The sequence below is a fragment of the Cryptomeria japonica genome, chromosome 10 (assembly GCF_030272615.1).
Source record: "Cryptomeria japonica chromosome 10, Sugi_1.0, whole genome shotgun sequence".
Taxonomy (NCBI): Eukaryota; Viridiplantae; Streptophyta; class Pinopsida; order Cupressales; family Cupressaceae; genus Cryptomeria; species Cryptomeria japonica.
This window is the reverse complement of record NC_081414.1, coordinates 279853207-279864377: the sequence shown is the minus strand read 5'-3', so window position 1 is coordinate 279864377 and position 11171 is coordinate 279853207. Positions and strand designations below refer to the sequence as shown.

Here is an 11171-nt window from a genome sequence, read left to right as displayed (position 1 = left end):
TATTAATATAGGACGAAATATGTGAATCCTCACTAGAATATACATTAGAAATGTGATCAATAATAGCTTATTGTTCATTTTTAACATAATGTATGATAGTAATATCAAAGAAAGCGAAAGATAATGCTCTATAGAAGTAGAGGAACGAAAACAGAAAGTAGGAAGAATATTATCAGTTTTAAATAAATTAACGTTATGTACTGAATCATATTCAAAGAACTCATAATAGTATTTAGATAAAACTTATTATGTTCAACATCATGTTTTTAACAAAGCATTATTATATACGATGAAGTTAGAGAGACAGAAAGGAGAAGATAAAAGGTTGGAATTAGGATGAAAATATGCTTAGACTAAGTGTTTGGAAAGTTTAGTTAAGTGCAAGGATGGTAAGCTAACTTTTTTATAAGAATGGATAAGGAGGATAAAAGACAGATAAGATTAAGGAAAGTGTTGGGAAATTAGGTGGTCTTATTGTGTTAGCTTATAAGGATTTTATAAAAGTATAAATAAATGTAAGGATTATTGGGGTGGTCTAGACAATGCAATGATTGAATATTTTAAGAAAAGGATGTGGGAATGCTAAGAAATATGAAAATTAAGGATAGGGTGAAGAATCACCAAAGATAGGAAAAATTAAGGTTAGAGTTATCTAGCATAAAGGGATACTAAAGGGAAAATTAATGTATAGGAAGGGATGGAAAACTAGGAACAAGGTGGTTAGCCTATGGGATACAGAAGTAAATTATAGAAAAAGATAATGATAGTGTTGGGACGAACTAAAGACGTGAATAGTGGGAAGACTACGTGGGTGGGGAACCTATGGGAGATGTTAGGTAATGGTCAGGAATGATACAAATATGTCTTGAAAGTGGTTTCAGGTCAAATTAAAAGTGGGGCAAAGAGGATGGGTAAACAAGGTGTTTAAATAAGGGGAAGTGGTTTTGTAAAAAAGGAGATAGGTCTTGTGAGGAGGAAATGTGAATAAAAGTATGAAGGTAAGATATGATTAAGAGATACGAAAGGTAAAAGGAATATTCTAACATTCAAAAGAGGTGTTGTTAAGAAGAGATAAAAGGAGAGAGGTAGCATTAAGATTATGTTGGGTGTTGGGAGAAAGAGATAAAGGTGGGTGTAGGAGATGTGGAATAGGGTGAATGCAAATGGATAAACTAAGAGAATTATTTGGCTTCTAAAAAGGGTGGATAAGCTTTGAGGTGTTAAAGGCTATTGGAATGTGGAAGAAAGATACTAGCATATGAAGTTGTTTAGAAAAAAGAATAAAGTTAGGATAAAAGATAGTTTTCAGTTTTTAAACTCATAAAGTTAGAAATAAAAGAGTGGGATTATAGGTTGAAACATGGGGTGTCATCGGGGAAAGGAAAGAGGAAGATGGAGGAAGGCGGGCCTAACAAGGATGAGGGGACATAGAGCAAAAAAGGAAAAAAAGCTACCGTGGAGAAAACTCAAGAGGACAAGGGTAATCAAAAGAATACAGAGATTGATTGAGAGGACATTGGAAAAGATGGAAGTGAGATGGAGACTGATGGGTTTGAAGGAGAGGAGAGTTGGAAGGAAGAGGAAGTGGGGGAAGAGGAAGGAGGAGTTGAGGATGTTTCTGATCAAAATAGTCCTACCCACAGTGTGAGCATAGGAATTGTTAACAGCCAGCCAATGGAGGAGCAGGACAAGATTAATGAGGAAAGGGAAATGGAAATTGAGCAGGAGAAAGACAAGGAAACTGAGAAGGAGAAGGACAAGGAGAATTTGAGCAGGGATCAAGATAAAGCTGGAGAGGGGATAATTCTGGATAAACTCAAAAACCAGTTTGAGGCTCATATGGGTTTTGACAGGTGGGTTTATGAAGGAATCAAGAATCTGGAAAAAATTGATAAGCAGCAGGAAGAGAAAGGGAAGAAAGCTGAAATAAACCAGGAACAGTGGAATAAAGGTATGGAGGAAAAAGTGGAGAAGCTGGAAGCTCAGATTGGCAATTTGGAGGAAGGAAAAACAGCTATGAAAATTTTTCTGGTAATGATTCCAGATATCCTTACCTCTGTGACTAAGAATTTAGAGAAAATTACCAAGTTCCTTGATTGTTCCAGCACCTCCAAACCTGTCATGGATCTAGATAGTGATAAGGATGCTATCGAGGCAGGGATAGTGGAAAGTGCTCCTGGTGGTGCGGCAAAAAGAACAAGGGTAAGCATGAAAAAAGCTGATGTGGCATCTTCCAAGGATATCCCTAAGCTTAGGGATAATATTAAAGATTTGCAAGGGATTAGCGGAAATTTGGTTAATGCTTTAAAAAACATTAAGTAATTTTTTTTCTATCTTTTTTATGTTATGGTTGGATATGGCTAGTTTTGTTGGGCTTTTTTGCTGATTTTTGCTCATAACTGTCTGGTTTTTTGGCAGTTTGTGTTTTCATGTTGCTTAATGCTATTAGCTTTTAAGGATCTTTTGTAAAGGGTGTTGGGATGCCTTCAAAACCTGCTTTTCCCATTATCAAAAACATCGGGTTTGGAATAAGAAAGAGTGTATGAATCAAAAAGTAAGGTTTATAGAACAATATAATAAGTATTTGTAAGAAGAAAGAGGGTGAGAGATCAAGATTAAAAAAATAGGTATTTAATGGTCCATAATAGAAGCAGGAAAGTATAAGGATGTCAATTTCACCAGATTAAGGTCTATCTGAATAAAAGAGGGTGGGAGATAAATGTATTTTTCAAATAGTATATAACAATTAGAGAAACAAACAACTAAATTGACCCATAAATAACTTGTATAGGAGCAAAGACAAATAGAATATTTAATAGTTATTTTTTAAATGAAATACTAAAATGGAGAGGGCAGAAAAGGAAGTCATCAACTTACTTATAGAAACTGATATTGGGACTTCTTTATGACAATCCAGTGTCATGTTTCTCCTATGTTTGGCATTGACACTCTAGTATCTTTTTTAATATATGTTGGAGTAAAGAGATGAGATATTGATTGTTGAGGTCAAGAGACTATCTCAATCAATTCTCTATTTGATTTACTTAAACTTCCACTAAAATGATTTTAGAAACTAAATGTAAATACAAGAGAGAAAGGAACCAAAAATTATTAATATAAAAAAATCTGAATGCAATTACTTAAGACCTACAACCTATAACTTGTGAATTGAAAATTATATTATTTTATCTATAAAATATTTAACTATTCTTATTATTTATTAATTTAACTTCAACCTGAATCAATGTATATGTAGTGATTTCAAAGATATTTTTCTTTTGACTTTATCTTCTACTTCTCTACCTATTTCTAATCTATATACAATAACATTATTAAGATAAATTTAGCAAACTTAATTGATAGCTAAATTCCTTTGTTTCATGGGATAGTGCGGGTCAGCAATGGACATAAAATGGAATATCAGCAACTAAATCTTAACAATGGAATTTTGAAAGAGTTTTTTTTTTGTGTATCTCAAATCCTTCCCTTGTCAATAGATACATTGAAATTTTCCTTGGCTCATTCGTATTGTAAGCAGACCAAATTGAGGAGGAGAATGCTTATAGATTTCACCTGGAGGTAATTCAATTTTCTGGAATTGGCATTTTATATTCCTTTTCTCTGCATTTCCTCGCGTTGATTAAAAGAAAGGTGTATCTGCATTTTGAGCAGTTGAAACAGCGGTTCAATTTGGACAATAACACTGCAGTGGAACCCTTGTTGATTGAGCCTGTGGAAACCCGTGATCATCCTCAGTCATCTGAAAGTAGTACACATAATTCTTGTACTTCCACGAGACAACATAAAAAGAGCATTCAACACGATGAGGCCTCAGACAGTTCCTTGCAATTGGGGTAGGCTACTCAAACTTTTTATTCTAGTTGATTGGATTTATTAGGCATTATTGAATGATTGATAAGATAATTACAGAAAATGTTTGCTGTTTCAGGTTGTCCATTTGATACCTGGTTTGGTATTATCAACGCTTCTGATTCGATCATATCCCTTGTTGATTAAAACTTGAATATATTGACGGATTAAGGATTTGACGTCGACATTAAAACTGCACTGTTAATTCTGATTTTATCATGTGGTAGACTTAGATGGCATGTACTTTGTTGGTAAAGATTCTCATATTTCTGATTTCATATTCATTACGTATAAGCTGAATTATTATATTATATATCTGTGATGTCATAACAAACTTGTCTCATTGGACTGTTTATATGGACGTGCCAACCAGGTAGAGGGTTAAGGCTTAATGGAGGGAGAGATGTGTGCAGGAGGGAAGGAGGATATGTTTTTATGGGAAATTTCTGTCAGGTGTTTTCATGATGGTGAGAAATAGAGCAACCGGGTGTAGATCAAAGAGATAACATGTAAAGATAGTCTAAGATGACTTTCTCGGATAATAGGGCTTTAGCTAATAAGGTGGGATGTCAAGCGATTTTGTGTATCACAAGAAAGGCAGATTAAGCACCTTATTGGCACGAAGATCACCAAGGAAAGAAGTGATTTTTTTATTAGAGAAACATTTTACTTGACCATTATGAGAAATTAATGAACCATTTAAACCGGCCAATAAGGACTTAAGGGGAAGAGTTTAAAAAAGTGTATAAGTAGCAAAAGAGGTATTTTTGGATGAAGGTTGTTGAACCAGCATATTCTTGTGGATTAGAAAATTTTCATTGGGTAGATAGAGAAGGAAAAGAGGATTTAGGGACATTGAAGTTGACGAAGGATTGTTAATTTATATGTGTAAGTCAAAGGTCAACGTTAAATTGTGTCAGATTGTGCTTGGTTCAGAATCTAGTATGATTATGCATGAATAAGTATTTTGTGTTTGTGAATTCATGACTCATAATGTCTAAGTCAAAGTTGCTATTTCCATGTATGAGAATGATTTATTGTAGTGGTATTCAAGTGGACTAGTGAGAAGCAAGACTATGCATTAAAATTTTGATCTTGAAGTTTCAATTAAGTTTGTTGTTGATAGTATGTTGAGAATGGAGGTTCATAGTCATTTGTCTTTCAAGTTAGATAAAAGTTGCCTTTGTCAGTCTATCTGGTCATCTTGTTAGAGATGGAAGTATAACTATCTTAGTTTAAAGATAAAAAGTGTTATTTTGTGATAATGAGGTGTTGAATTGAATATCAAGGTGGTGCTATGATTATGACTATTTCAATTGAAAAATGGATAGTGGCTCCCATAGTGAGGTGTTCCCTTGTTCATTTGTGTTCACGCTTATTTCAAAGTGCTTATAGCCCTCCTAAATTAAGTCATGATTGAATTGTAAATCAGATGTTAGATGTGTGCTTATATATATTCTTTATTGTACGTATGAGTTTGGGATGGTTACATCCAAGAAGTATAAGCCCTGGAAGATTTGAGTGGAAGAAGTTACTATTATTGGAGGGGATGAAAAAAGCTACATTATTAAACAGGTTGCAAAAACTGCTACTTGTTATACATACCAACAACATTGTTGTGAAGTTGAATACCCTTTTTGTGAGGGTGTTTAGATGGAAAAGAAGCCTTGATACTTGGGTTAGTCCTTTAAGTCAAGAAGGTTGCACTTTAGTGTGAGACATTGGTGAGCTTTTGTCCCTTGCTTGTAGATATAATATTATGCATATTAAGAATAGTTATATCCATTATATTCACATAAAATCAAATGCATTTGGGATTTGACATATAGGAATAATTTTTAGGAGAAACTCTTGGATTGACCTTCTTCTTATATGTTGTAGGCATAAGTAATAGTTGAAACTTGAGAATATCCCAAATTTAAGCTTCTTGTAAAGGTCTAATGAGTCTATGGTCAATTTTGTAATAGGTTCTTGTAGTGTCTTGTTATTTATTAGCGAATCCGATCTTATCAATTCAGACTCATGTTAAATTAATGAGAAAACTCATACTTCCATTCCTTAACTAATTTATATTAATTTAATAAACAATTTAAAATTGTTCTATAAAATTTAATAGATGGCCTTTTGATGTATTTGATTTGAAATGGGATTTCTATGACTTATACTTGATACCTATAATGTGTAGCTAGCCTCAAGTCTTCATATGTAAGAAAAACGTAAATGAGGAAAAGTCAATTTGAATATAAATTCTTAGATATTTTATGTGAAGCACTGTTGTATGCTTTTCTTCTAATGACATATAAACTAGGTGACATGATCTATGAGAGCAAGCCACGATTGCATCCTAATCCATGCCAATGCAAATTCAAATTAAGGGCCCAAATCTTTTATGATTGATATAACCATTGGAAGTTGATTATAAAATGAAAGACAGCTTGTAAACCATAACTAGATCACATATGGGATCATGAAATGATTGTTTGCTTATCCTTGGTCATAAAAAAAAGGAGTTGGTTTTGAACCAGGTGTTAAAGAGTTGGTTTTGAACCAGGTGTTTTGTTTTTCGGTGTTTTCAGCATAAGTCAGATTGTATGGTAATGGCCCGACAAGCTATATGCGCCCAACATCCAGTCAAAAGAAAGTCACAGCACCTGTTGGGGAGTTGAGGATAATAATACCCTTGCTTAGTTAGAGGCCTTGGGGTCATAATGCTCAGTTCCTTCTTGTTAATACTTAATAGAATGTCAAAGGGCACCATGAAATAATTTTGGGGGCCCAATCCAAGATAAAATAAAATAATGTCAATATATAAAAGAAGACTCAGTTAGATGTTTAAAAGGCAAATAATAGAAGTGATCCCGTATCTTGTTTGAAGGACCTTTAAAATGATGTGAAGTGCCAAATGGAGTCGTACTGCTTTTATCTTCTAGACCTAATTGCCATTAATACAGGGAAGCTATACCGGTTACCCTTCTGACTTCCTCTGGCGTGTTTGTCATTTGAGCCTTCCATCTTAGTGGTTTGCACCTCAATCATCGATTTCATGCTCTTACAATGTCATTTTCGGTTTGGACGCCCAGCAGCGAAAGGAGGATTATTTTGGTTCATATGAAAGAGAGGTTGCTTCCACTTGACCTTTTAAAATATTGTAAACATTGTAATACTCATCTTATTTTTAAATTATAAAGTATGTTTGATGCATAATACTTATAAATATATGTACATATCAATTTTTCAGTGTTTCCTTTCATTGTTTTTGTTTCTATTATATGTGACTCTATAGTCCAACTAAGATAGGCATTGATCTTGGTTCCACTTGACCTTTTTAAAAATTTAAACATTTATCTAATTTTTAAATTATTAATTATGTTTGATGCATAATAATTATAAATATATGTACATATCAATTTTTCAGTGTTTTCTTTTATTGTTTTTGTTTCTATTATCTGTGATTATATAGTCCAAATAAGATAGGCATTGATCTTGGTTCCACTTGAACAATCTGAAATCATGAAAATGAAATCAAAATATTTGTCATTACTGTAAGACTAAAATGGTCAATTAGTGCATCCATAACCTCATAATATATCTATAGATTTATCATCAAGGGGTGAACTCACAATACTGGTTCCCACTTTTTGACCAACTTCGACACTTAGATGAATATTTTGAAAAAAACCTTCACTTTCTAACACCTATAACGTTTAAACCGTTAAGAATTTGAAGATGATATAAACTGGTGATTTTTAACATCTTGTTTGTAGATTCTAAATATATTTTTTGCAAATTTGTTTGAATAAAATTTTATTGATTTTTCCATCTCCCTCAAAAGTAGTTGTTTACAACAAAAAACATTTTTTAAGAGTGATGTGTATCTTGAAATGCATAATTTTTTTTTCTATAAATGATAAAAACTTAATTCTTTTGAATTTTGGTTTGTAACATCAATACCCAGGGCATGCACTTGGTTTGATAGTGATATGTTGAATATTTTCTATTTTATTAAGTTTTGAAGTTCGACTAATTATAATTTGGATATAGGTGTATGTTTGAACACATAACTTGTTCTATATATATCAAAATTCAATTTTCTTTTTTTTGTTAGAAAGAAAACACCAATACCTAGAGCATAGATATTTTTAAAAAAAAAATTGAATTATTTTACCATTTTTCCCAATGCATTGAACAAAGAAGTTCATGTTCGGTGAAAAACCTACATTCATAAGAAATAAAATAAATATATATTAATAAAATTAAATATATTAAAAGTTATACTATTTGGAAAGCTTATAATAAGGACTAAATAATTTTTAAAATAAACTTTTAAATGAATTAATTTGACCCCTCAAAAGCTAATGTAAAATTGGTTTTTTATCAGCATTTAATAGATGCAAAGGAGACTCCATTGCAAGTATTATTTAGAAGTAGAGGTTCTATCCAAGAAATTTTGATCTAAGAGCCTTTTATTTAACTCTCTTCAATTAATTACTTCAAATGGGACCTCTTAAAGCTTAAATCATTATATTTTTCAAAAAATGTATGATTTTAGCAAAAATCAGGACATACCAAAAAGTGGGAACCAGCTTTGTGAGTTCACCCCAAGAGATTTGTATAATGAATCTATTTCAAGAGGGTATGCTTCCAAATTTTTATCAGCTATATAGTGGTTTTAAGATAGCTAGTTGTTGTTGGCTTATTGATAAGCTTCAGGACTAGGTGATTGAGTTAGGTTTGGCTTGTTCAACTATAAAATTCTCTCAGTTTAATGGTTGTATCATGTAGGTTTTATCCAAAGTCTAAAACCTTCATGATATTTGTACTTGAAATCATGTGCTCTTAGCTTATATTTGATGGTGGCTCGATAGGCGAGCGCAAAGCCTCTTAAATCACATACTCAATGTCTTGAGCCTTGTTATTTGATTGGCTCCACCATCTATGTTACTGAGTATAAAATTTTCCTCGCCAATCAAATTATGTCTTATGCTATACTTATTAAAGTTGTACAGTCTCTGCTTATTATATATGAATCATAAATTGATTATATTGTGCATAGACTAGTGCAGTGCAATTTCATCAAAGCAATCTAAGTCCAAAGTTGCACTCTCACATTATTACAACTTGTTTCTCTAAAGTATCTTCATACTAGGTGGACCAATCCAAGAAATTATCATCATTTATTGTGTCTACATTGATCTTGAATATTTAGAGTGGATCTCCTCCTGCAAACATGGGTGGTACGAGTCTTGTTTCATTTGGTCAAGTGGCAACATCCCATTGCAGCTCAAAGTCCCTTCTCAATGAAACTTCATGGTCAGGCTCACTCTTCACTTCTACAGTGTACAATGAGCCTAGGAGATAATATTAGATTATCTCTTGTTGCCTAAGTGTTTGCAAGTGTTGATATTTGATTGTAGTGCACAAGTCTTTTCTAGCATAGCTTAATACCATTGATTTCCTTTCAAGGTTGCAATATGTTGACAATTTTTCCCAATGGTGACAAGGTTTGAATGAGAATAGTCATTGCTATTGATTTAAATAATATTTTTATGACTAGCTAGTACTGAGTGTAAGCATCCAAAACAAGTGTCACTATCTAATTGCATAAGATAATCCCTTTGCAACACAACCTTATAAGAATGCATTTAATTTTTATTTTTTTTATTGGGGAGTAAAATTTGTGTGGTTTATTAGTTCCTGTCCCGCATGGAACTATTTGGCAAGGGTTTCTATTAAATAGTTATTAAACATATGTTTGAATAGTCAATACCATGACTCGATTTGTACTATGTTAATACTATGCTAAGTTCTATATAATCTTTAAAATAGAAAAGTGATCAATTTTTAACCATACAATATTATAAGATTATTTTGGAAGTTTTTATTGGCTGAGGCAGAGATGTGGAGAGGTAAGCTCCATTCTCAATGCAAGAGAACTGAAGTACTCACTGGTAAGGAGGGGCCTCAAAGAGATCAATCAGATGGGTCAGAAAGAGTAAACACAATGAAAACACACAGATATGATGGAGCCAATGCATAACAGATTGATTTATTGCATGAAATTTGATTACATCCAACCGGTAACAATTGGGTTACAACATACCGGCACACAAGCTTGGTAGAATAGGTCAAAATTGGGACCTTGAATCGAAAGATCTATCTTCTATGTATAGATTAGATATCTGATTCTTTGATTGATTCTCAATTGATTACATTCTAATGCGTAATTACAAATATATATATTGATCCAAAAGATCCAGTCAGCCCAAAAGGGATCAAAACCCAAAGAACAAGACCTAACATGAAAATAACAAAGGTCGACCTCGGCCAAGAGATTCCTCTAGAAAATCCAAAGGATGAAACGTAGAAGGTCGGCCACATGCCAAGGAACATTGAAATCAATGCCTGGGGCTCTGCAAGCTTCAGAATGGGTTCTGGTAGATCATCAGAATAGGTCTTAGGCAACAGATAACAAGAAATTGTCATGGAAACTGATAGTGATATCTTGTCGGAAAGTGCCAAATGCGATGCGGTCTTGAAGCAAGAAAGATGATCAAGTCTTCAAGTAGAATCCAACTCTACAGGATTTGGTGAGCCAAAATCGGGACACATAGAAAGGAAAAATGAAACTGCAAATATAAAATAAAATAGAAAGGAAAATGTATTTGGTTGATGCAAGATTGTTGTGAACCAGGGATGCTCCAGTATCAGACATCTGGAGTTACTAAAAAAGTGAGCCTCTCACTTTGCTAGGGTCAGAGGAAAACCAAGGCAGTCTGCCTTTGCCTGAGAAATCCAAGATGAATCTTCAACTGGTTTGTCCTTCCACTTCACAAGATATTCCTTATATTGACTGCTTCGGGTACTATGCCCAATCCTATTGTCCAAAATCTCTTCAATCTGATCTGGTTCTTTCCGGGGTAACTGTTTCTCCAGGTCTGCAACAAGGTCCAAACTTCTTCATCTGCAAATTATTATAAGTTCCAACCGGGAATCTCTCCTCTCTTAGATATACCATCAATTCATCACCAACTTGAAATTCCTTATGTCTCCTTTTCTCATCTGCCTTCTTCTTATATTTATTGTTAATGTATTCCGAATGTTGTTTAACTTAAATATGCAATGTTGCCATCTGATTTGCAAAATCTTCTACTTTTGAACTCTTTCAGTGTTCACTACTAATGTCTCTCAATTATTCTATACCTCTAGGGTACACTCCGTTAACAATATCAAAAGGTATTTTTCTGGTACTTCTATTCATTGAATTGTTGTATGCAAACTCTACTTGTGCAAGGATCAAATCT

The 11171-nt window shown here is 33.3% G+C and overlaps 1 protein-coding gene across 3 annotated transcripts in view; it reads left to right on the top strand.

The window, feature by feature from the left end:
- The window catches only part of LOC131075908 (MADS-box protein AGL24), a 181764-nt gene extending 176865 nt beyond the window's left edge, over nucleotides 1-4899 (top strand). Inside the window, exons 6-9 of one of the 3 annotated variants that reach the window (XM_059213613.1) lie at nucleotides 3539-3579; nucleotides 3673-3854; nucleotides 3950-4121; nucleotides 4244-4894. In XM_059213613.1, the coding sequence (XP_059069596.1) occupies nucleotides 3539-3579; nucleotides 3673-3676 (45 nt within the window). In that variant the 3' untranslated portion in view covers nucleotides 3677-3854; nucleotides 3950-4121; nucleotides 4244-4894. Of the gene's footprint in view, nucleotides 1-3538; nucleotides 3580-3672; nucleotides 3855-3949 lie in introns of all 3 variants that reach the window. The other 2 variants (XM_059213614.1, XM_059213612.1) reach the window with 2 other exon arrangements.
- Nucleotides 4900-11171: the final 6272 nt, after the last annotated feature.